Source organism: Amphiura filiformis, unplaced genomic scaffold (assembly GCF_039555335.1).
Source record: "Amphiura filiformis unplaced genomic scaffold, Afil_fr2py scaffold_22, whole genome shotgun sequence".
Lineage (NCBI taxonomy): Eukaryota > Metazoa > Echinodermata > Ophiuroidea > Amphilepidida > Amphiuridae > Amphiura > Amphiura filiformis.
Window position 1 is genome coordinate 397,069 of NW_027305486.1, and position 27,701 is coordinate 424,769.

At 37.6% G+C, this 27,701-nt stretch overlaps 1 protein-coding gene and 1 pseudogene across 1 annotated transcript; one reads left to right on the forward strand and one right to left on the reverse strand.

Moving 5' to 3' along the window:
• Positions 1-3,431: 3,431 nt before the first annotated feature.
• LOC140143513 (craniofacial development protein 2 pseudogene) lies at positions 3,432-4,316 on the forward strand (annotated as a pseudogene).
• A 7,973-nt stretch (positions 4,317-12,289) lies between these two features.
• On the reverse strand, positions 12,290-24,072 carry LOC140143515 (uncharacterized). Its single transcript, XM_072165344.1, has 4 exons — positions 23,113-24,072; positions 21,496-22,999; positions 20,701-21,342; positions 12,290-12,297 (listed from the first exon to the last, which is right to left on the reverse strand). Exons 1-4 carry the CDS (start codon positions 24,070-24,072, stop codon positions 12,290-12,292), a joined length of 3,114 nt encoding a protein of 1,037 aa, XP_072021445.1.
• Between the last annotated feature and the right edge of the window lie 3,629 nt (positions 24,073-27,701).

Below are 27,701 nucleotides of genomic sequence, written 5' to 3' on the forward strand. Positions count from 1 at the left end.
AATTTGGGTCTGGTGCCTTATTAATACTATTGTGTTTGTATGTGAAAACAGAGCAACTTTGTATGACGTCATTGCGACAATAAAATGAATATCCACGATTAAATGGTCAAGTCAGCAGTTTTTTTTTTTCTTTTTCATTTTACTTACTGATGATTACCAACACGGTCACTGCTCCTATTAAACGCTATGTTTTGTTTATTGATACTATTGTGTTTGTATGTGAAAACAGAGCAATTTTGTATGATGTAATTGCGACAATAAACATTAATCTCCACAATTAAATGGTCAGTCAGTAGTTGTTTTTTGTTCATTTTACTTTTAAAATAACGGTCAATGTAGTGAACTATAGCCGATCTTTTTACTAAACCAATAAACATTATACATACACTAGCTTAGACGTAGTTATAATAACATTGCTTTGCATCGTCCAGTACGGTGAGAACCCTCCATCTCATGCAAAAACAACATGTTTTCCCTTGTTGAATGTTAGTCTACGTCTGTCTTGGATGCTTAATCTCCACGCATGGCACACAGCTCAAGAAACAAAATTCTGTAATCATTTCAGGGCTCGGATACCGGGCTCGGATAGCGACGTTTTAACGTATTTTTGTGGGACCTGGGAACACATCAGACATATCGAATTGCATGATGAATATAAACGAGGAATGGCCTTCTTATATCAAAATAATTTAGATTTTTTCAAATTCGTGATATAATGCACATTTTATCGCTAATAATTAAAAATTGATGTTATTGAACTTTAACAGTCTTCGAAGTATATTGTATAAATATGATGATAGTATATGTAGCAGAGATGAAAGCCGACGATCAATTGAAAATCTTGACCGTTAGTATTGAAGTATAGATATAAATTTGCGGAAAAAATGAATATCTTCAATATGAATTGATTTATTTTACTTCCCAGCTACATACGCTTTAATTACATAGCATTAGATTTGTAAAGTTAACTTCCAGGACTGTTAAATATAAAAAATATCAAATTTTAATAATTTGCCATAAAATTCCTATTACAGACTTGACATTTAATATGGAATACTTTTCGCAAAATTCCAAGACTGGTCTGGATGGAGTCTGCATAGACCGCACGGGCTAATTCTTAATTGGGGTGTGTCGGAAGATGGTGTAAAATAAGTGTTTGATAGAAAATGTGCTTTCAATATGTTTACATTATGGTACTTACAATGTAGCGAATTTGCCTAAAATGGCGGATTTAGGGAGGCTGAATTTGAGCTTTGTGGGGGACACAATTTCGGACTTTATGCAACATGGTTCTGTTATTATCAAATTTATAGGGGTTTGGGGTGATATTTCTTAAACTTCGTCAGCAACTGGCATTCATCACAGCTAAAATACACTTATAATGTACCAAGATTTTGAACAGGAGAGGAGCTTAAAATAGAGCTCTAAAAAGCTGTACGTACTCAGAAAGGTTGAATGCCCCCTGGGGTCAAATGTTATAAACTTACGGTACAAAAACAACTGTGCGGATTCCTGGTTGTCCAATGAACTCACACTGTTTCTTTGTATACAGTAAGTTTATAACATTTGGCCCCAGGGGGCCATTCAAACTTTTGAGTGCGTACCACTTTTAAGAGCCATATTTTTAAAGCTCCTCCCACTTTCAAAACTGGTAGATTACAAGTTCATTTCAGTTTTGACGAACCCTTATGGGTATTTAGATTCAGTAAAATCGCCTCAAACCTCAATAAATTTGATAATATCAGAATAATGTTGCTCAAAATCAGAAATTTTACCCCACAAAAATCAAATTCAGTGTCCTTAAATCCGCCATTTTAGGCTAATTCACTACATTATGAGCGCCATAATATTAACTAATGGAAAGCACATTTTGTGGCAAACAATTAATTTACACCATCTCCCAACACACCCCAATGAATATTTAGCCCGTGCTGTTTATGCAGACCTCTACCAGACCAGTCTTGGAATTTTGCGAAAAAGTATTCCATATTAAATGTCAAGTCTGTATATCGCGATTCGCGAATTCACAATTCGATATGTCTGATGTGCTATCAGGTGCCACAAAAATGCTGTTTAAACGTTGGTATCCGAGCCCTTATGAAAAAATGTTTCACACAACAAATTATTAGAGACATTGCGATTTCCAAACGTAGACATCGGACGTACGTTGATCTATTCAAAACCACTCTCATGTATCGAAGCGAGGTCACGTATTTAGCTATTTTTGAAGATATTCCACTTGCGAAATCGACGTAGATATATATAGATACATCGTTGATAATGTACAAAATTTGTCCAATTCACAACATGTTAAAGACAGTCAAAGATAATGAACATACGAAGGAAAGTCTAATTATTATTATGATCTTTTTTGTGTGTAACAAATCATTATAATAAAGGTACAGCGATGTGTTAAAACTGGACTACATCTAAACGCAATATTCATACGCAGATATTGCCCATTGAAATGTGTGTGATACTTTGCGTACAAAAATGACATTGCGATTTCCCATTTTGGATTCCCAACGTAGAATAAAACGCAGATGCTACGTTGAATATGCTGATTTTACCTCAAGTCTAAGTCCATGCAACGCGCCCAATTTTCAGGACGAAAAAGTCTCATTTTGAAAGTAAAGTCATGATGTATGGATGTAGTGATCTTTCATCTACCAAAATATATGTTTTGGAGCAACTATATATATTTGGGGAGCACAAAAAAACAATTAAGTTTAATCAGCATGTAGGTCAAAATTTTAGTCAAAATCAAAAGCGGCCTGTTTGATCAGGCATAGACTCAGCTTACTGTTATCGGGACTGTTATTTTTTCAATCATTATGCCCTCTATCGACCTAGGTTAGAAGCTGTTAGATTAGATCAAATATTATATTCTTTATTTCAGGCTTTTTCAGCTCACTTGTTCTCCTTCGTGACGAATGAGCACAATCCATTTTGGAACCGAGACTAGCAATATTTAACACCGTATTAACGTACGTAAAAACGTACGCGAAAACGTACGTCCCACGTGCTGCGTTTAGAAAATCGCAATGTCTCTAGTGAGAAGTTCGTATACCGTATTAATATAATTTGATTTTCAAGACATATTCTGTTTTTTTTCTGAAGGTAGTGAGTCATGCCGCACAAAAGTACTCTACCGTTACAGTAGCCATTCAGTGTACTTCCCTTTAATGGGCACTGAAAAGTAGTTCGACAACTACTTTTTAATCACATGTTTGTCTGGGACGAGAGAAAAAGATTTAGCCACTTGAGATGGTATATTTATGTGCAAATACTCGTAGGGCCTACCTACAGTAGTGCAGCATGACGCTGCAACTCTAAATCTAATCGGAAGATTTGATGGTTCTCCCAGAGCGGGACTAACACCAAGTCGAGCCCCAATTAGCGGAGCTGAAGCTGACAAACCTCTGAACAGGATGGCTTTATTAACTACAAAAGCAACGATTGGTATAGGAACATGGAATGTTCGAACTTTACACCAATCTGGCAATCTTGAGATATTGCTAAACCAAATGGAAAAATTTAATTGGCAAATTTTAGGAATCTCCGAAACCCACTGGTTAGACTCTGGAGAATTAACCTCAGAAGGATACAAAATTTTATGCTCTGGGAATGCCACAACTCATCGTGCCGGAGTAGCACTCATACTAAACAAGAAGGCACAAAACGCGCTAATGGGATATAACCCTATCTCACCAAGGCTTATAACTGCAAGATTTCAAATGCAAACAGGAGCCATTACTGTAGTGCAAGTTTATGCACCAAACACTGCAGATCCTGAGGAAAAGGTAGATGAATTCTATGACCTTCTTCAAACAACCATAGACAAGATCCCCAAAAGTGACATTCAAATAGTCATGGGTGATCTTAACGCAAAAGTTGGAACAGACTGGACACAATATGAAAATGTAATGGGGAAGCATGGATATGGCGAATCAAATCATCGAGGTGAAAAATTACTCAACTTCTGCGCAATGAACGATTTATTCATCAGCAACACCAAGTTCAAACAGAGTAAGGACAGCCGGCAGTGGACCTGGGAGTCCCCGGACCAGAAAACTCACAACAAGATTGATTACATAATGATAAATAACAAGTGGAAAAACTGCGTAACCAATGTTAGAAGTTTCCCAAGCGCGGATATCGGATCAGACCACCAGCTCGTTATGGCAAATGTAAGGCTCAAGTTTAAGATCAAGAGGAGACCAAAATACCCTAAACAGTATGACGTGTTTAGACTCAGAAGCCCGGGCATCAAGACAAACTATGAGTCGACATTGGTGGAAGACTTGCGCCACTGATAAACCAGCAGGACATGGATACAGATACAATGTGGGAGGAAGTCAAATCAGCTTTCAGTGAAACTTCCAAGAAAGTCCTGGGATACAAGAAATCAAAGCGAGAAAAGCCATGGATCAGCGATGAGGTTATTGAACTTGCAAATGGACGCAGCAAAGTAAAGGTGCAGAAGATCAACGATCCAAGTCTGAAAGGAAGATATAACTTCCTTAGTAGAGAAATTAAAAGGAAAACGAAAGGATGCCATGACAGATGGCTACAGGATCTGTGTAGCAAAGTTGACAATGCACACCAGGCAGCAAAGTCCAAGGAAGTGTATTCAACAATAAAGAAGATCACAAAGAAGGCATCAGTCAAGATGCAAACTGTCAAAAGTAAGGAGGGGAAAATCCTGACTGAAATGGAGGAAGTCAAAGAAAGATGGAAGGAAAACTACCAGGAACTTTACAACAAAATGAACCCAATCAATGAGAACACTGCAAGCAGTGTTCCCCAAATGCCAAATAATGACACTGAACCAGAGATACTAAGGGACGAAGTAGCAAGCGCCATAAAAAAACTCTCGGAAGGAAAGGCACCAGGGTATGACAGCATCACTGCTGAGGAGATAAAAGCAGCAGGCGACATAGGAATTGAAACTTTCCACCAACTCTGCAAGAAGATCTGGGTCACTGAAACCTTCCCAGACGACTGGGGGAGGGCAATAATTACACCAATTTTCAAGAAAAAAGATAAGCTGGATTGCGGCAACTACATCATCCAAAGGCGTATCATGAATAAAACAGAGCAAATTCTTTCTGAATCACAAGCAGGATTCAGACCTGGGAGATCAACCATCGACCAGCTCTTCACACTTCGACAGATAATGGAAAAGTACCCTGAGAAGAAGAAAGACCTTTACTGCTGCTACATCGATTTTGAGAAAGCCTTCGACTCTGTGTGGCAAGAAGGGCTTTGGAAGGCCCTCGGCTTCTTCGGCTTCTCCAGCAAAATCATAAGACTCTTGAAGGCCCTATATCAGAAATCAACAAGTGCGGTAAGAGTAAATGGCGATCTAACAGATTGGTTCAAGACATTGGTAGGAGTGCGTCAAGGCTGCGTAATATCTCCACAACTATTTAACATCTTGCTAGAACTAGTAATGCAATACGCCCTTCACGAAAGCAACAAAGGGGTTACTGTTCAAGGCCAGATCATCACCAACCTACGATTTGCTGATGACATTGCACTTATTGCGGAGAAGGAAGAAGACCTCCAAACACTTGTCAATCTTGTTCACGACAGCAGTTCAATATTTGGATTAAAAATCAACATAGCCAAAACTGAAGTCCAGGTCATTAGCAGAGTACCAAAGCAAATCAACATCAATATAGATGAGAAACAACTTGTCCAGGTTGAAAAGTTCACCTACCTGGGAGGAACAATCAGCCAACAGGGATCCTGCACAGATGACATAAAACTCAGAATAGGGAAAGCAATAGGGGCCGTTCAGAAACTTCAAAACATATGGAATTCCAAGGACATCCAAACACATACCAAGACAGAGCTTTACAAAGTCCTTGTCCTCTCAATATTGCTCTACGGAGCCGAGACCTGGACACTGAAGAAAGTCGATGAGGACAGACTACTCGTCTTTGAGATGATGTGTTTACGAAAGATACTGGGTGTCACAAGACTGGACAAAATCCGTAACACAATAATCAGGAAGCGCCTAGATATCGAGCAATCTGTTGTTGATAGGGTAGCTTAAAAAAGACTCTGCTACTTTGGTCACATCTAAAGAATGACACCATCACGTTACCCCAAACTTCTGATCGATGCTCACATCCATGGGGACAGACCCAGAGGTAGACCACCAAAACGATGGCTAGATTGCATCAAGGCTGACTGCACCAAATTAAACCTGAAGTCTGTGGTGGAGGCTAGTCACCAATCCATAAACAGACAGAAATGGAGGACCATCGTGAAACAGATGCCACCACTCAACCCCATGTTGGAGTGAACGGCATAGGTCAAGGTAGGTCACTCGTAGAAAGATCATACATTATGTGCTTACAGACAGGGCCCGCAAATAATTATACACACACCCGAACATACCTATATACGACGTATCTGAACCATGCACATCATCCCAACCAGGACCGTTCCTGGGGAGTTGCCGCCCTATAGGCAAAGTCTCTCCCTAGCCGCCCCACCAAAGCATACCAAAGAAGTGTTAAGGGGGTTACCAGTGGCGGATCTAGAGCAGTCAGATGGGGGGGGGGGGGTCAATGTTAGAAACAAATGTAAGAAATATCCATGAAACGGCCATCGCGTGACTTGCGTGACTATGGGGTGTCTCAGATGTTAGAAACTTTTGGAAAATGAAGACCCAATTGAAGCCATTTGGTGGACCATTTTGTCACTATTATTGTGTAAAATTTTAGTTTTAAAATTTGCGAAAAGACGACCCAATTGAAGCCATTCGTGGACAAGTTTGGACCTTCATTGTATAAATTATTGCTTTGTTATTATGTACCCTGGGATGCCCACCCAGAAGTGAGAAACTTTTGCAAAATGCAGACCTAATTGAAGTTATTCTTAGACAAGTTTTGTCCTTTATTGTATAAATTACCCGGTATTGCATTACATGTAAACATAAAGTTGCGCCAATTGACAGGCCAATTTAAGCGACTTTTTTTTCACCGTTATTGTTTAAAATCTTTGAACGCAAATAAGTCTTAATCAGCAAAGCTATGTTCACCACTGGCAACAGATACGGGAAGGGGCAGTAAAATGCCCCGTTTCTTTTCTTTTTCTCGGGTCCCCTTTCCCTTTTTGCGCCCTGTTTTCTGTTTCTCTTTTCGCCCCCTTTTTATTTTTCCTCCCATTTTTTCTTTTTATGCGCCCTCGTTTTTTCTTGTATTTTCTTTCTCCATTCCCGTTTTTTCTTTTTTTTCGCCCTTTTTTTGCGCCCTCTGCGTTTGCCGCCCAAGGCGACCGCCTTACCTGGCCTAATGGTCGGAACGGCCCTGATCCCAACCCGGGATCCCAACACACTTTCAAAAAGTTCAGCATCATGCACCGTTAAGATGATGCACTTTCTTTTAAACTAAGTTCACTCGTGCTGTTTGGTTTTAAATATCTTGTTATTCTAATAATCCAATATAGAGAGATTTGGAACTAAATTGAAAATTCAAGGTCAGTTGGACTGTTCTGTTTGTATGAATAACACTTTCGAATGATGTACACCGTCATGTGCTAGTAGCCAGAGGAAGAAAAAATTGCATTAATACCCTCAAGAGCCAAGCATGTAATTAATCGTTGTCATAGCCTTCAATCTACGAAGTCCCGAAAGCAGAATGAAAACAAGTGAACATGACATGAGGAACGCGAAAATGGAGCGGAAGATAATACAGAAAGAGAGACAGAAGTGAAAAGAGAAATGAGAGAATATGGGTTTGCAACTTTTATAGAATGATGTATGGTTTCGGCTTTCCTTTCATAAAATTGTGTCATCGAAGGAATTAATAATTGCTAAGGCAATGGGCATGATGAATATCCGATAACGGATTGGTATTCAAAAGTGAAAGCATAGACTGTATAATTTATTGTTTCAGTCTATATGGGGAAAGATTTACCATCAAGAATTAATCATAATAAGTTTTACCAAGCAGAAATTAATCGTTTGAATAATGGTTTTTAATTTGTTACATGTTGCATTTATTGACTGATTTGTAGTTTTGTCTTCGCTTTCCACAGTATTGTTTTAACGAAGGAATTAATCATTTCTCATGAGCATGATGCATGTGTCCGATAAACCGTTTAAAAATCAAAGGTGAACGATTTACCATCAATAATTAATCATATGGTGTTAGCAAGCAAAGTTAATCATATGCTTTGAATATATTAACAATGATTAAGTAGCTTAAGGGGGTACTACACCCTTGCGGCAAATTTGTGACTATTTTTGCATTTTTCTCAAAAAATAATAACACGCTGGTAATAAAAGTTATGTATATTATTGGGGCAAGTAATCCAATTACTACACTGCAATTTCAGTGTTTCAAAACAAGCGGTTCAGTATATATCATGGGAAACGAGGTACATCCTATCGGTACCTTATTTCTTATCATAAATAACAAACCGCTTGTCTTGGGTCACTGAAATTGCAGTGTAGTAATTGGATTCCTTGCCCCTATAATATACATAACTTTTGTTACCACTGTGTTATTAGTTTGTGAGAAAAATGCAAAAATAGACACAAATTTATTGAGGGGTGTAGTACCCCTTAATATTAATGACGTGATAAGCTATAAAAAGTTACATGCATTAAATGCCTCACTGTATTATTGATCACTCGGTAATACTAGGCGTAATGCAGATACAGCTGCGAAGTTCTATCGCCTTTGTTATGTAATATGCATATTGTATTGTTGGAAGGAATGAAAGGTACGACTTCCAGTAGAAAACCAAGGATCCACGTATTGAAAGGAGAACTTTACATCTCATGATGCAGTCACACACCGTCATCATCCCTATATCTTCGTGTTAAAAATTGCCGTGATAGTACGATGAATCCTCACGTTTTTCAACAACTACGCATGGTGATTTTATTCGAGATAGGCCGTGCAATTCAGGCTAAGCATACAATTTGAGATTTTGAGCGCCTGCCACACTGTTTCTATTCTATGTTTTACGATTTTCGCATGATCAATATATGGCTGGCCGTAACCGCCACAACGTGGAGCTGCTACGCGTAGCTTACTTTTCGCTTCGCGGAGCTAATTGACCAATCATGATAGAGCTTTTCATTACGCGGAGCCAGTGGATGCATCCTCGTTCCAGAGAGAAAAACTCTTGCCAAAATTAATGTTTACTATGGGGATTTTAAATGAATCGATTGTAAATAAACCACGACCAGTTGTACAGGATCAATACCATTGTTTGATTAGTGTATAGTCAATGTTACCTTGCATGCATGTGTAATGTGTGTGGCGTGTTTGTTTGTTTGTTTGTTTGTCTACTGTGTCGGGCCAGGATCACTGACACCCACGGTACTGATACTCTCATACTATCACGGTGATCATATTGTTGAATGTTGTTGACTTTAAAATAATCATGATGCAGTCATGTCTACAGTAGAACTCACCACGACCTTTGAAGGACTTAAACCCTATTAAAAGCTATTAAACCAAGATAACACTCAATGAAAACGGCTCAACTATGTTACATCAGATCTTCTCTGGTTAAATACACACTGCACTTGTGTCTGTTTTACCTGTGCAATGAGCAATGAGCTGGTATTATAGTTTCAGTTGGGTAAACGATTATAAAGCGAACGCAAGGTAACAATACTGTGGGCTTTTGTTTACGAAATGAGACAATAGTCTGCTTATTGTTAACCAGCGTTCTTGAAAATGAGAAGCTTAATGACTTAACACGGTTTCGAAATAATTTCTTCATATTTTTTGGTACAAAAGTACCAATAATTCCAAACACCTAAATTAGCTAAAAATTTAGGACATTATTTTTTACACAGTAGTGACGTCAACTAGGCAATGGCCTATACTTCTAACATACACTATTTGTAGAGGTCACGCGTCAATGGTGAGCGCACTGAGTATTGTGTATAGGAAAACGGACAGTAACTACAGTATGTATGGCCTACTACTAGTATATAAAGTAAATCCGAACTGGTTTGCAGTTTGCTGAAAGTCGAATTCCGCAGGGACACCGCGCAAGTTATACAAATTAGCTCCCGGCGATACACTGCAGATCGCAGAACTGTGTGCATAGTTTACCACCACTCTGCCTAGCTATATAGTTATGTACAATGAGTTTCTTATGAGTGCATGTCCATCTTAATAATAAGTCAGTTCGTACTTTTCATGAACTACTTTTTGAATCATAACTTTCGTGACCGAGGATATCTTGCAACTACGTGACGCTCGTCTGGCAAATTCTTAATGAATAAATTCGCTTCACGTAATGAGTAAGTCGTACTTAATTAGTCAGTTTTACCTCCGAGTAATGAAAAACTCTAACATGATCATGATTGGTCAATTTGGCTCCACGGAGCAAAAAGTCAGCTACGCGTAGCAGCTCCACGTTGTGGCGGTTGCGGCCTACCATATCAGTATCCCATATGATATTTCTATTGCAAGAAAATTTTATTTGTTGTCAGGTTTTATCTTAAATACACTAACTGGAAATTAAATACACTAATTAGTGAGGACCGGTATTTTGCTGTGGATATGTTTAACTGCAATTTGCGGGTAAAAATTTGAAATCCTGAGTAAAAATTTTGATCATATTCAACTCTTTGAGAAAAAATTTATATAAAAGAATGCATGTAAAATCCAGCTGCAATACAATGTACATTATTGACACACTATCACTCTCTTTATCTACGGCAATAATAGAATATCGATTTCAATCGAATTGAATACGATGCTCAGTTTTGAGTTTGTAGTTGACTACTAAGCGACCTAAGCGATCGATTGCTAGCCAATCAGATAGAACTCCTTTTCTTGCGTTCGGTGAAATACCAGTCGCCCGTCGCTCACCAACGGAGTATTAAATTTATATTTATCGAATAGGAAGTCGACACTGTGAGTCATGTCTACACTAGAATTCATCTCGACCTTTGCAGGACTTAAACCCCATTAAAAGCTACTAAACCAAGATAACACTCATTGAAACAGCTCAACTGATTAAATCGGATCTTCTCTTGTTGTGCACATGTGTCTGTTTTATATGTGCGGTATCGCTATGAGGTGCTATAATACAGCTTCAGTTGGGTAACTGATTATAAAGGAAACGCAAGGAAACAATGGTATGTGGACCTTTGTTCACGAAATGAGACAATGACCTGCTTTTTGTTAACCAGCATTCTTGAAAATGAGCAACATAATGATTGTTGACTTAACACGGTTTGGAAATAATTTCTTCATATTTTTGGTGTTATCTGTCGTTTACATATCCTTCCTAAAACACAAAAGTGCGACTATTTCCAAACACCTAAATTAGCTAAAAATTTAGGACATATTTTCTAGACTTTCATAGAATAGTTTAAATGTACCTTGTACCTTTTTTTTGTGGCATCCTTCAGAACCGTGCGGTTCGTTACCAATATAGCGCAATATTTTCAAATCTCCATTCAATTAACACGGGGAGTTGGCTAGATATGAGCTAGCTATGCTTTGCCCTCACTCATATTCTACGAAAGTGCGACTATTTCTGAACATCTAACCTAGCTGTAATTTTAGGTCATGTTAGAGAAATATATTTGCTAGAAGTTTGGAGAATAGTTTAAATATTGGCCGGTTATTTTTCACACAGTGATGTTAACTAGGCAAATGCAATATACTTCTAACATACACTATTTGTAAAGGTCGCGCGGTAATGGTGAGAGCACTGTGTATTGTGTATAGGAAAACGGACAGTAACTGCAGTATGTCATGTATGTGTAGATTAAAATCTGTAGAACAGAACTTTACCTTAATTGTTATAGCCAAACCATCTTAGCTTGAATGTTTTGAACGGAATTACATTATTACAAATTACACGACTGGTTGGGCTGATCATGTCTTACCCTTCACTGGTTATGCTTATATATTGAGTATCCCTCAAATATCTCCAATCGAGTAGCAGGTGAGTTGCATTATATCGGAGGTTTTTCGCGCTTCATTATGCTGTGATTGACATCTTAGGTGGCGTAGCTACCTAAAAATAAACACTTTAAAGGTTGAACGATCAGAGCCAGCTCTAAGCTCTATCGTCACGATGCTATCTTCATGATAGATATTTTTAGGAATATCAGATTTAAAGTGAAGTGTAAATCTGACCCGACATTGTTTTACCAAAAGGTAATTTTCTTTGTTTTGTAAGTTGTATTTACATGTTTTTTGGAGTGATAATCTGAGATAACTCATCATGAATTATTAGGTCAACAAGATGAAATAAATAATAAAATGCAAAAAGTCTGATTCCTCTAGATACCTGGAGGATAACAGAAAGGCTTGATGTTATTAATGAAAATTTATGTGTAAGTAAAGATCCACCAAAAAAACGTTGACAACGTAAAGAAAGCAGCAAGTTTAAAAAGCCCCCACCTCGGCTCACTTTTTGAAACTTGGTCCCATTTGTAAAAGATACTGATTTAAACTTTGTCATAATTATCAACTTAAAACATTTCTAGAAGTGTTATGTATCTTTAATGTGCCGATGCGATATTGAGTTGTAGGCATTCTGGAACGATCAGAAAGGTTATTATGTTGTTCTTGGCCAATATCCTATATATGTTTTGTTTTATAATAAGTAGGCATGTTAATGGCAATGATGCTGTTGTTTAAACGTTAAAAACACCGATTTGCTGTTGATATTCAAAATGGGACCAAGTTTCAAAAAGTGAGCCGAGGTGGGGCTTTTTAAACTTGCTGCTTTCTTTTACGTTGTCAACGTTTTTTGGTGGATTTTATTTCTTTTTATGAATGTAGCCAAGTTTGGAAAGTCATCGTGTTACGAAGTACTCCATAAAACGAATAAAACGAAACATAGATGTTTGAAATTATATGTTATCCTTGATTTATGACAGTAAATAATTTAATAAAACTTTATCAGCCGTTTATTTTTAAAACTTGCTGGTCACAGCTACCGCGTGACTGTAATGTTAATAGGGATATTATACATTTTAATAAACTTTATTCAAGGCAACTAAGAAAATGTAAATATGAACAACAAATACCCAATGTTGACGATGCCAGCGAGACACAGAGTCAGTGCGATTTACTTCAAATTGAAGCTGAGAAATGCGTGTATATGTAGCAAGGCTTATACTACGGAAGCGTCTAAGTGCCAAGACTTAGCAAGATAATTATGCTTTAATGATTGTAGTTTTTGTAGCCCTGCGGGCAATCTAGTTGGATATCCAAATTTCGCGGTTGATAGTTTTTGTAGCCCTGCGGGGCAATCTAGTTGGATTTCCCTATTAAGCGGCGGTTGTTGGCGATCTTTCGCGGTTTGTAGTTTTAATTTCCCTCATTCTTCATGCCAACCATGATTGTGGTTTTTGTAGCCTTGCGGGGCAATCTAGTTGGATATCCAAATTTCGCGGTTGATAGTTCTTTGTAGCCCTGCGGGCAATCGAGTTGATTTCCTATTAAGCGGCGGTTGTTGGCGGTCTTTTGCGGTTTTAATTTCCCTCATTCTTCAAGCCCTGCTCTCTATCGGGGGTTCCGTGTGTCTGTGGTGGGGACAGTCCCTCCTTTTAATAGGCATTTGGGTATTTTTGCCGCTTTGCTAATTTGCCTTTACGTAACTATGACTTTAGTGGCCTTCCATATTTGGTTGTATCTTTTTGGATACGTTTTTGTCCCTGCTGGCCTTCCATACTATAATAATTTTTCACACCTATAGAGTGTATGCAATAAACCAACCGGAACGGTATAACAATTGAAATGACAGTCATGTTGGAATACAGTTCTACGATAGCTGAAGATGACAAAGGGACAGGTCTCTAGATCGATTCAACAACCATTCATACATATCACATGTTTTATTGTCCTATTATCATGCGAATCGCCCCGTGGCAGGACAGAACTAAAAATGAGAAAAATATTGGTAACATCTTGCTTTGATAAAAAAAAAAAATATCATAATAGCACTGGATGATTAAAATTGTGTTATCCTTGATTAATGACAATAAAATTATTGTTTAATAAAATATTGAAAAAATAAGTTGGTCATCGGATTTCGAACTCGAGTCCCCGGATTAGGAGTTCAATGCCTTAACCATTACACCACGAGACTCGGCTACGAAATAGCGTGTCGATGTACAATATTTATTATATGAATTGATGTGTCGTCCGAAAAGAACAAAAGAATTGTGAAAAACTTGATTTTTTGGCGAATGGGGTTCGGAATTTGTATGTACGGTATTTCAGAAATTGCTAGGGTATAATTGGAAGTGAATCTGAAAAAGTAGTGTGAAGGTGATAACCAGGTAGACCTGTAGCAGTGTCTAAAAATTCTGGATCAGTATGATTTGCAACTAATTTTCGCTATGAAATACCGCGTGAAATGGAAGCAAAAATATTTGTTTATTACGAACAATGATTGACTGTAGGATTGGTGGCCCTTTTTGAATTAATGAGTTGTCAAAATATTACACCTGGGACTGTAAATAACATTTAGCATGGTTTTAGATACATTTTGTACCCAGCGAAAAATAACATCGAACAATAGAAGTCAAGTGTTTTAATGTTAGCTATAAATATAGTCTCGCGGGAGCATCTGTTATTAGTCTTCTTTATCAGTCTTTTTTTTAAAAAAACTTGCTGGTCACGGCTACCGCGTGACTCTAATAATTGAATTGAAATTTAGAAATAGTTAATTTATAAAATCGTTATTTTATCACGTACCATTTTGGCCAAAGCCCATACAGGGGTAGGCCAAAAAAGATATCGTTAGTCTCATATATTCATTTTCAAACCACGTTCATTACATTAACTGAAAAGCTGTTCGGTTTATCGTAACTTTACCATCGACGAGAATTATCATAGCTTTAACATCAACAAGACATATATAAGATAATAGCTAAACATTTCCCTCATCATATGTAATTTACGCGATTTGCAAGATGTGCACAGCCTACATAGTTCAAGATGTGGACGTTCATTTGATAATATTGATAATATAAAGCAGACATCGAAACGTTCAGTTGCTTAAGGGGGAACTACACCCCTAAATAAATTTATGACTATTTTTGCATTTTTCTCAAAAACTAATAACAAAAGTTATGTATATTATAGGGGCAAGGAATCCAATTACTACACTGACATTTCAGTGACCCAAGACAAGCGGTTCGATACTTGTGATAGAAAATGAGGTACCGCTAGGATGTACCTCATTTCCTATCATATTTTCTGAACCGCTTGTCTTGGTTCACTGAAATTTCAGTGTAGTAATTGGATTCCTTGCCCCCTTAACCAATCGAGAAACAACACATAGTCTATTTTGTTAACGACAATCGAATGATCCAAAAATAAAATGGTAGTATCTGTTGTTACGGATAAGGGAAATACCCGCGGCCAAATAACACATTTTACCCACTTCCACTCCAGATTGCACAACAAAACCACATTTTTTGTATACGTGAATACAATTTAAAAATTCCATGAAAAGAATATTACGATCAGACATTGTTCTTGCATTAAACAGATGTGTTGGTTCACAAACCAAACTTCAGCAAGTCGTCAGAAGAATATGTTCCCTTTTGGGAGCGACGAGCACTTTGGCGAACACCAAATCTCATTGGTTTCAGTTGGATAATTGGTAGCACACTGACTACTCAAAAAATGAAACGTTCGGCTCGCAAGTACCTTTCTGTGATGGCACGTAATTTCCTTACAGAAAAAACACAAAACAGTCTTAAAATATACCACAAAATCATGTTTTCATAGAGTAATTCGAAACCGGAAGGTCACAAATCTATTAAAGCTCATTCTTTCACATCCACATTAGGCAACAGGGTTTTTTCATATGATACAATGCAATGATCACAGGGGAACTCACAATATTTTAATAAATCCGACTGTTATTTTGTTATTTGACTGAATTTGTTATTGTAAATCAACTTCATTACATTAGAACGTATTCCCGTCTCTTAAAAATAGTTTTAAATGTAAATAAAGTAAAATGATCAAATTGAATTTCTCAGGGTACTCATTAATCTCATTTAGGGTGCATGCCACTAAATCCGCGTGTGAAGCGGTTTCCGGTAAAAGTTTATCACGACTATAGTCCCAACTTTGCATAAAAATGGTGCAAAATCGGTACAATATTAACCATTTTAGTGTTGCAAATCGTGTTTTGCTAGAACTTGTGAATGTGATCTCTACTAATTTGAACAGAAATCGCGAAAATTTGACTGATGTTTACGATGATGAGCGCATGAACACACGAGGTCAAAACGCGGTTAGCAGTCGGACGTAAACACGGGAAAATCGGGTCTTTTTATATAGCGCTATTTTTCTCAAAAAGTAGACCTAAAATATGGTGTCATTTTCAGATATGTTATGCAGAATTTTGTTCTGATTAAGATGATATCAAATATATATTTCAAAGTAAGACGTAACTCGACTTATAGCCTAAAACGTGACCCCTATTTTGCACGTAAAGTCTATGGAAAGCTATTTTGTGGCATGTACCCTTTAAGGAGCAATTCCATGCGTTTTCCGCGCGTCTTTATCTATTTAAAATGCACGCGAAGAAAAGAGGAGGGACATCAACAAGCGCGTTCATGGACGCCGCCAGTTTTTTCGCTGTATGTGCGTTTGCCGCGAATAGGCCTGCTTTTATTTCCAATTTAATAAAAGTTCCGATTTTGGTAGAAGTTTGAAACCTTTTGATATGAATAAAGAAGAGTTTCAAAATATTGAAAACATTTTTTATTGGTGTTTAAATTACAAAGAAGTTTTTCAATTTCATTGTTATTTTTTAACCAATTTTTTTGTCATTTAAACTCAAGTTTTGGCCTTCTATTTTAATAAAATTACATAAAATATTAGATTTAAGATATTTAAGTTTCTAGTTTGCTTTATTTATACCACTGTTCAGTATTTTAAATTGTTATAACATTCAAAGTTTAATTTATATTAATATTTAATTTCAAATAGCCATTCATTACATTTGCTTTTTGGACAAAACGGGTTAAAAGTGACGCTGAAGGGGGGGTAGGCCTACTTGATTGACATTTCTTGTCTTTTTAAATATTCTGCAGGTACTGAGAATGTTTTAATTTTGAAGTTATGCACTTGTAAAAGATGTTTAAAGAACGTTTACTCTTAACATCAATTAATATCTTCATGAAAATAGCAAATCAGCAACCATTGTGCATTCATGTGCATCAAAATGACGAAAAATGGCAATTGTCGGCTATCATGCTTGTGCTTGAAATCGACATCCTGTCTAAAGTATGAAAGAAAATAACCCAAAATTTCTTACAATTAATTCAAAATGTAGTGAAAAAGATAACAAAATCATTTTCAAGGCCTAAAAACGATGTTTTAGCCTCTTCAAGGGTGCATGCCACTAAATCCGCGTGTGAAGCGGTTTCCGGTAAAAGTTTATCACGACTATAGTCCCAACTTTGCATAAAAAATGTGCAAAATCGGTACAATATTAACCATTTTAGTGTTGCAAATCGTGTTTTGCTAGAACTTGTGAATGTGATCTCTACTAATTTGAACAGAAATCGCGAAAATTTGAGTGATGTTTACGATGATGAGCGCATGAACACACGAGGTCAAAACGCGGTTAGCAGTCGGACGTAAACACGGGAAAATCGGGTCTTTTTATATAGCGCTATTTTTCTCAAAAAGTAGACCTAAAATATGGTGTCATTTTCAGATATGTTATGCAGAATTTTGTTCTGATTAAGATGATATCAAATATATATTTCAAAGTAAGACGTAACTCGACTTATAGCCTAAAACGTGACCCCTATTTTGCACGTAAAGTCTATGGAAAGCTATTTTGTGGCATGTACCCTTTAATTAATATGTGACCATCCAGCACAACGGAGCCCTGAAGTCGCCAATCATCATTTTTGAGATATTCAACCAAAATATTCTGCTTGAAATTAGTTTTAAAATGATGTATATCATGTCTATAGTACTTGACATTTAAGTATTGAAAAATCAATAAAACAGTCAATAAATCCTCTGTTTCCTATTGTTTATTGTTAAGTTAAGGGGGTTCGAAACGATGTTTCTGGAAAACAGAAACTGTATTTAGAACCATTTGAATAGATTGAATAAGTTAAGGGCACAGACTATAGGAATAAAGACCAATCGAACATATTCTTGTTTATGCCATAATATTGTAGTCTTTCAACCCTTTCATAACTTCAGCTGTGTAACTTACGAAAATTCCCGCTAAAAAGTGGTTCTTTTAATTTTTGAAAATCTGGATCACCATACTATAATGATCACCAGACAATAATGTTCTAATCACACTATAGACTGTGTTGACATGAGACGTCAATTGCCAGGCAATTTCGGTCATATGCCCACGGATATGTTATGTTCAGTACGGTGTACCATGAGGAACATGCTAACTTAAAATAATTTTTGCAAACTTTGATAATTTTTTACAAACTCAAATGATTTTTTACAAACTCAAATAATTATTACAAACTATTTTTTTTTTGCAAACTTTAATATAATGTATTGTGCATGTAGAGGCCCATTTATTGTCGGATTTCTGTATTTAGATCACGCAGGGGACGCACCATTAGATTCTCAGGGGTGCATGGGAGTTTGGGTCAGGCAGAATTTTTTTTTTTTTTTGGCGGCGAATTTTGTATTTTTTTATCGCCTCCAAAGGGAGGATTTATTTTCCATCTCACTAGTGGGCGAAGTTGTTTTTTCGTCTCACTAGTGGGCGAAGTTTTTTTTCAAAAAATCCCATGCCCCTGGAAATCAAATGGTGCGGCTCGTAACAACAATTGAGCGCTATTAATACACATTAATGTTTTTAAGCAAATAAAATTCCAAAATATGGTACGTTTTCTGTCTTTGCTTGCCACGTGGTAAGCCTATGTTGAGGTTGCGATTATATGTACAAAAAAATTCAAGATGGATACCAACAAGTCGTGTGGCCGAGCGGTCTAAGACCCTTCTTTTAAAAAAAAAAATTCATATTATCGCATCGCGCATATACTCAATCTCGATAGCCTGAGTCTCGCCGGGAGTCTTGCTCTCTCGTGAAAGTCGAAAGTTTGCAAAAGATTATTTGAGTTTGTAGAAAGTTATTTGAGATTGTAAAAAAAATATTAGAGTTTGTAAAAAACTATTTGAGTTGTAGAAAATCATTTCAGTTTGTAAAAAAATATTTGAGTTTGTGAAAAATTATTTTAAGTTTGCATGTCCCTCATGGTACACCGTAGTTCAGGGACCGTGCTTTAAAAAAACCCGCCAGATCGCAATCAGGCCATTGACCTGTGTAGTGGTCATAGGTTGCTCGCTCAACCATAACAGCATGACTGTCCCTAATAGCTACTCATTAATAATGCGTTGCATCAGGTCATGGACTCTATTCAATAATTTTAATCCTTTCTTTGAGGTCAGAAAGATGAAAGGGAGACCTTGAAAAACAGATGCATGGTTCTAGATAATATTTTATCATCCAAGCTGGTTATCTAGGATATTTCTAGGAGGCGACACTTATTAATTCATAACGTTCACATCTTTCTTCATCCAATGGACTTTGGAGAACTGCTGAGATAATAAGTGGATGTTACAATCTAATCGGCTACAATCGGCATAGTTGATGATATCTGATTCTGATAATTCACTATAGTAGCAGCAAAATTACAGCGCTTTGTATCCTCTGGTGCGCTATATAAATCTTATATGGATTAATGTTATTTATTTATTTTATAAATATTTCTTTTAAACACAATCTAATGTGATGCTCACTACATGTAGAAGGCCTGGTCTGCAAACGTTCATTTCATAAATCTAGTAAAGATAAAGCTTCATGTTTAGTAAATGAAATACCAAAGCTGGATATTATACAATCGTGCTGCATTCCTTCTTGTTATGGACGACAAGTATTAACTTTGATATTATTATGGCAATATCCATTCCCTTCTCAATTGATTATGCTTTCTTTTCGAAAAATAAACCATGAGGCCTAGAGGCCATGATATAAACCTATATTCGGTATGCGGAAACCTTCCACGGTTAGGGCGGCGCTTGCACTCGCATATTCACTAAACTGCCGCCTCCTTCATTTGCCAACCTTTATAGAGGGGCGAGTTTGAGGTTTTATAGTCATACATGTAGGCCTACCATTTTTCACCCTTATGGCAGTCAACGTCAGCGCGTTGAAGCAGCTGTTTCGCTCGCGCATCTATGTGGCGTCGTAAGCGTGTGCATGTGTACACCAGCGCGCTGCAGCGCTTTGACCGAACGCTAGTAATTATTTGGCTGTGCCCAATTAAATGCTCACTGTACTGACATCACTACCACATCAGGATGAAAAATCGCATATCGCAAACCAGCCAAATTTGTCATAGGTTTGAATGCTAGTAGGAAAACCGTGAATATAGGGTCTCAAACTCTGAAACATCTGAGCAGAAACGTGTCCTTTTTACTAGTTTAAAGTGAGTCTGTATCTGTATCTGTATCTGTATCTGTATCTGGGTCTCCAGCAAAACGGTAGATCCGCATCCCGCTAGAGTTTGGACGGGTCGCGGAGCTAGATGACGTAGTTTTGCTTTCCCCTTAACAAGATGATCAGCGACGGCTGTCTTGAATTGTTCTAGTTTGGTTATATTAATGATGGCCTCTGGGAGATCATTCCAATGGGGAATGGTTGATGGATAAAAACTGGTACTGTAGACCTTAGACTTGGCATGAACCCGGTGGTATGAATACTGGTGGGATCTCCGGTGGGTTCTGGTTTGAGTTTTGAGTTCATGTTGCACATCCACAAGTTCATGGGTAATTTTATACAGCATGTTGAGCCGGGCTATTGTGCGTCTAGTTTCAAGCAGTGGCCATCCGAGTTCTTGAAGCATGGCTGTCACGCTAGCTTTCCTAGTGTAGTTGTTACAACACATTCTGGCTGCAAATCTCTGTATACCTTCAAGCTGTTTCTTTTCTCCTTCAGTAAATGGAGCCCAACCGCAAACACCGTATTCCAGCTTTGGGCGAACCAGAGATTGGTAAAGGCGTGATTTCACATTCCTGCTACAAGACTTGAAGTTCCTTCTGATAATACCAGTGGTCTGCTTGGCATTGGTGGTGATCTTATTTATGTGGGATGACCAGGTGCAATCACTGCTGAAGATAAGCCCAAGATATGGGTGGTTGGTTGTAGTCTGCAGAGGTCTGCCATTGATTTCATAAGGGTGGATAGCTGGGTTCTTCTTGGTGGTCATGTGCATGACAAAGCATTTGTCAGAGTTGAATTTCATCTCCCACTCACTTTCCCATCTACACAGGGCGTCCAGGTCACTCTGAAGAGAGGCAGCATCTGACGAGGAATTTTAATTAAAATTAGTTAAAACTTCCCTATACAAAAGCCCATCATCTGCAAAAAGCCTGGTTTTTGAAGATACATATGAAGGAATATCGTTCACGTAAAGGAGGAACAGTAGCGGGCCGAGGACTGTGCCCTGGGGCACACCTGATAAAACTTCTGCTGATGTAGAACACTCTCCTTCAAGAACTACTTTCTGCGAACGTGATGTTAGGAACCCTGAGATCCAATTGTAAATATGTCCAGTAATACCGTAGTGTCTCAATTTCAGGAGAAGTCTTTGATGGGGGACGCGATCAAACGCCTTAGAGAAATCTAGTAAAATTGCGTCAATCTGCTTTCCCTTTTCGATTGATTTCGCGATATCATCTACTGTGGTGAGTAGCTGGGTGTCGCAACCTCTACGTCTCCTGAAGCCATGTTGGCAGTCATTGAGTATGTTGTGACGCTCTAGATGGTACATTATATGGCGGTGAATGACATGTTCAAGACACTTGCACACAACGGACGTGAGCGATATAGGACGATAATTACTTGCATCGCTTTTACTGCCTTTTTTGAACACAGGAGACACATTAGCAGTAGTCCAATCATCTGGGAGTTCACCAGTGGATATAGATTGGTTGAAAAGAGCTGACAAAAGTGGAGCTAATTCCACGCTACATTCTTTAAGGATTTTATTAGGAATGTTGTCTGGCCCAGAGGCCTTGGAGGGATTGAGATCATGCAGAAGTTTTTCTATGCCAGCAGCCGTGATTTCAAGCGGATCAATATCAGGAAAAATCTGTTGTAGTCCGGGAAGGTTTGACGTATTTTCGCGGGTAAAGACGGATTTGAAAAATGAGTTCAAAACATTTGCTTTGCCAACATGATCGGAGACGGTTTCGGTGCCATTTTTTAATGGGTGCACACCAACATTGTCTGTTCGCTTTGATTTTACGTACTTCCAAAATTTCTTGGGGTTCTGCTGGAGGTCTTCTTCAAGCATAGCGGAGATATACTCATTGTGGGCTTTATTCAAGTTCCTCTTATACGCTTTCCGGGCGCTTTTGAAGAGTTTGGAATCTTCAGGATTTTTTGATTTACATTGTTTATTATACAGTCTTTGGAGCTTTCTGCTTTGGCGACGAAGTGCGGGGGAGAACCAAGGCAGATTAAACCTGGTGGAAGAGTATTTGGAAGGGATGTATTTTTCAGTAAGCTGCATAAGGGAATCTCTCAGGTGGATCCAACTTTCATTAACAGATCTTGACTTCATGTCTTGGAGAAAACACTGACCAAAGGTTTGCAAATCCTTACGAAGATCATCAAATTTACCTTTTTTATATAGGAAAAATTTGCGACGAGCAGGTTTGGCTGTTGAACACCCGGTGTTAACATGGATCTTCACCATGCTATGGTCACTTAATCCGGGTAATACCTTAGTGTACTCAACAATAGTGGGGTTAGAAACAAGGAACAGATCCAGAATGCTATCTTTCCGGGTTGGCTCGGTAACAAGTTGATCGAGGCTGAAGAAGTTGCAGATGTCAATAAATTTCTTACATTGAGCAGTAAAATTGCTACCAGTTTTAACAGACTGATCAGGCCAATTTATGTCTTTGAGGTTAAAATCACCTCCAAGCCATATTTCACAGTTTCCTTTAGTTTTCTGGTGGAGTTTGGAGAGAGACAAGTTCAGCAAATCAATTGGTTCATGCGAGGTGTCAGGGTTGTAGAATGCCCCAACATACACTTTTTCTTTGGGCCACATTCAACACGAACCCAAATACATTCAGAGTCAGAATTTAAATCATCAAGAAGATGACAGGAGAGGCCTTTGACGGCTATCAAGACTCCTCCCCAGCCATCAGGACGATCTTTTCTAAAGATGGCATACTCAGGTGGAAATAACTCGGCATCAAGGATGGAACTGTTTAGCCAAGTTTCGGTGCCAATTACAATGTCTGGCTTTTGTTCATGAAGAATTGACAGGAACTCAATTGTTTTGTTTTTTATACTTTGAAAGTTTATGTTTAAAATGGTGAGTTTTTTCGCTCTAGTCTTTTTTTCTGGTTTAGTCTTATTTGCATGCTTTTCTTTAGGAGTGCGAGCAAAGTCAAATCTCATGGTTTTGCCTTTGTTTAACTTTGGGGATGATGTAGCAAGTGGTTGCACATCATTCAGTGACTGATCCGAATCCAAAGGGCTAAACGGGTTTTCCGTTTGAAAATCAAAGTCAATATTGATCAATGAGTCAGAGTAATTTGGATGTCCACATCCATCACAAATCCAGGACGTGCTTGTATTAGCAAGAAGGTTGTAAGTTTTACTACTCATGTTGATACAGGTAGCATGGTTCCATTTTTCACACTCTTCACACTGGATACCCTTTACAGGATAATACCCTACTTCATCACCACAGATTCCACACGGTGCTGGAGGGTCATTAAATGAGGAGCCTGATGGAGGACCTGGATTTGGATTAACGTCATTTCCAAGACCAATAATCAGAACATGGGTCCATGATAGACCTCTTGAGTTTTTGAGAGTTTTGATGAATTGTTTGCGTGAATTAAGCATTGTTGTTCCAAGAAGATTTGTAGTACCAAAAATCACATCATCTTCACAGTCGGCAAATCTTAAGTCTACAGTTGTACTTACAGTCTTGTAGTCCCTAGTGTTCCCAATACGGGCCAAAGTGAGCACCAATCCAATAACAAAATAACTAATGGTAGGCTTCATACTAAATATACAGGCTGATAAAAACTTTGCACTTTAGATGTCGAGTACGATGTAGCTGTAGTGACTATACAAGATGGCTGATTTCACATACAGAACTATTTCAGTGTTCACAGAATTGTTTAAAAATGTCATAAAAACACAGTAACGATGAACAATAAACCAACACGCGAATCCTCAAACATATATAAATGCTTAAAAATGCGATAAAAGACCAGGATGGCCGGAGGAAACGCGAAAAATAAAGGATTTAAAAAGCTAAAAAATCCCCGCGAAATTAAAAGTCGTCTAGCTCCGTGACAGCGCCCTCATCTTTGGAATATAATACAACATTCTCTGGCCAAACATCGGGTTAAATGTAAGTCAATAGTTAAAATCGTCTAAATTTAATAATATCAAACAGCCACGGACATTAAGTCAAGGCTACATGAGAAGTTTGGTGTAGGTCACGCATTTCCTTGGTATAAAAAACAGCCAAAAGGATGTCTAAAATTCCCTCTTTTATCACAACGCGATTTATTACGAAACAGCATTTTCATAGGGCCTACGCTGGTTCTGTCAATTCTAGTTTAAAATCTGTTCGTCACATGCAGTCTGATTTGGTATCTATGTTATCATCAAAGTCTTGGGAACTAATGTGGACAGTTGTTTTGTTTAAAAACGGATACTGTTTAAAATATCAGTATTTACGCGAGCGACATTTTGAGTGTGTAAAATGCATTGAAAATTGTCGGCTAAAGAGTGCATAAATTAAAATCGCGAACAGTAATAGCAACAATAACTATCTACATTCCAAGCGGAAACGCTTTTCATAAGCATACCCCCCACTTTTTTCAGCAATCGCTGAAACCTAAATATGCAATTCCAGGCGATTTGTAAAAAATAGCGTCAGCATATTTTACTATGAATTTAGGACACCGAAACAAATGCTTGCATTGGTGCCAGACCTATTATAATGATACGATAATTAGGCCCCCAATAATGGCTTTCATTTTAACCGTTATTTATTAAACTGAGATTTTTACTTTTGAGAAATTAATGAATTTATCGAAAAACTTTTCGGAGAACGCTACTTTAACGAACCCATGCCTTAAGCTAAATACACTGAGCAAAATAGTTTTTGTTTGAAGGAAATCGGACATACGGTTGTCAAGATATACATGTTTTTAGTTTCTTTGTATTCTATTGTTTTTTTTTTTTTATTGATGAAGTTAATGAGGAAAATTGGCATAATGTGCTCATGAATATTCATGTTTGCCAATATTATACCAATATCTTATGAATAAACCTTCATACTACTTTTATTTTATATGATTTTGACATGAAACTTTGCCAATGTGTTTCTATGGCCTAAAACATTAACATGTGATTTTCCCGCCCATCTAATTAATTATGCAAATATGCAAATTAGATGGGCAGGAAAATCACATGTTAACGGTTTAGGTCATAGAGACACATTGGCAAAGTTTCAGGTCAAAATTCTTTAAGGTAAAAGTAGTATGAAGGTTTATTCATAAAATATTGGCAAAAATTAATATTAATGAGCACATTTTGCCAATTTTCCTCATTAACTTCATCAATATATTGGCAAAAACAATAGAATACAAAGAATCTTTCAACAGCAATATCTCAAAAACCGTTTGTCCGATTTGGTTCAAATTTTGGAATTAAGATTATTTTGCATATCTCTCTGCAACAAGTCTATTTTAATCTCAATCAGAGCAACTTGATTTTGCCTTTCGTACCACCTTAAATGGAGCATATCTCAATAGTGGCACTGGCGACATCTGGGCTCAGTTGTGGTGGATGGTCACATATGTTCTAAGACCCTTTACCTTTCTAGTTCTTCTTTATAGCGGAAAAGCGTTGATATATTCCTGTTAATGCCATTCTATTCCAACTTAGACGATCAATGAGACTTATCACACACATGAAGTACAGTTAAAACGTCTATAGTAACTTAAGTGTACGTATAAATCTGACCATGAGTGGTGTATTAGTGGAAAACGAATTATGTTTGCCTCTTACACACCATGCGAGTGTCGTTACCATCGCGTTCCAACAAGAAAAATCTTACTTTGTGTTGAAATGTAAACAAAATGGTTAATATTAATTGATTTTCACCCTCGAAAACATCTTCTGTAAATACACTATATACATGACAAGGAACGGTGTAGGATTATAGTCTGTTTTAGTAATCGGATTCATGCGTCCTTTTTGTATGACGTCGTTCACCCTATCGCTGATCGTAAGAAAAGGATTTTGGTTTTATCCATATTTCGATTTAATTTTTTAAAATATTATTTGTGGACCTTGATCCTTCATTACCTAATAGCTACTAAACTATTTTTTTTTTGTCAAGACATATCAAGGCTGTTATCATTTGTTAAAGCCGACGGGTTGGCGCTTAGATAGCTATTAACCTCGTTTTTGAAGTTGGTCCGTTTCACAATTGCAGGAGTGTGAGGCGGTAGTGCATTTCCCTTACTCTCTAAATTCCTCAGATTGAAAAGTCAATCTATGAGATTGAGATGAGGAAAAAATCCGAGCTTAGATTAATAATTCTTAATCTAATGGATTAAATTTAGCTAATATGAATTAGATTACCATTTTTTAATCTAATAGATTGAAATTCAGATCCGTAAGATTGAATTTTAATCATAAATTGGATTAGTCTTGGATTAGTGTATATTTTAATCCAAGATTAATCGATGCTAAGATTCAAGTGTCAATCTTATGGATTTGAATTTCAATCTCTAAGATCAAACAATCTTTAAAACTAATCTTTTATACTATATATTTGTTGATCCTTGTAACTAGAAGATTTTTTGACCATGTGCTCCATTTTAATGGTAACAATTTAATGGGCTATTCCAAAAAATAGATTCACACCCCCTATAGAGGAGTTTGGATTTCTGGACTTTTTGTTCAGTCGTGACTGTTGGAAATCCTGACTTTTAAAGTCCCCAATGGCAAAAAAATCCGACAGAAATATAGTTCAAAACCAGACATCCTGAATTTGGGAACTCATTTTGGATGTTTCCTTCTTTTATTTGGATTTCCAAGCTTTATCAAATGACATTGGCCACTGGAATTCCAGTCGTGTTCAGAAAGCAGACTTGGAAATCCGGACATTTCTTTGATTGAAAAGTTACTCCTCTATAGGGGGCGTGCACTAATTTTCTGGAATTTTGAGCACCCGGACGCGAACTATTTTACCGTAGTTAACATTTGAATAGGGAGCCCGTTTAAGCAACTGTATACGTGGTGTCCCGCCTAGGGTTAGGGTTAGGGTTAGGGTTAGGGTTAGGTTTAGGGTTAGGGTTAGGGTTAGGGTTAGGGTTAGGGTTAGGGTTAGGGTTAGGGTTAGGGTTAGGGTTAGCGTTAGGTTTAGGGTTAGGGTTAGGGTTAGGGTTAGGGTTAGGTTTAGGGTTAGGGTTAGGGTTAGGGTTAGGGTTAGGGTTAGGGTTAGGGTTAGGGTTAGGGTTAGGGTTAGGATTAGGGTTAGGGTTAGGTTTAGGGTTTAGGGTTAGGGTTAGGGTTAGGGTTAGGGTTAGGTTTAGGGTTAGGGTTAGGGTCTTAGGGTTAGGGTTAGGGTTAGGGTTCAATATTGATCGGAGATAGGGCCTATA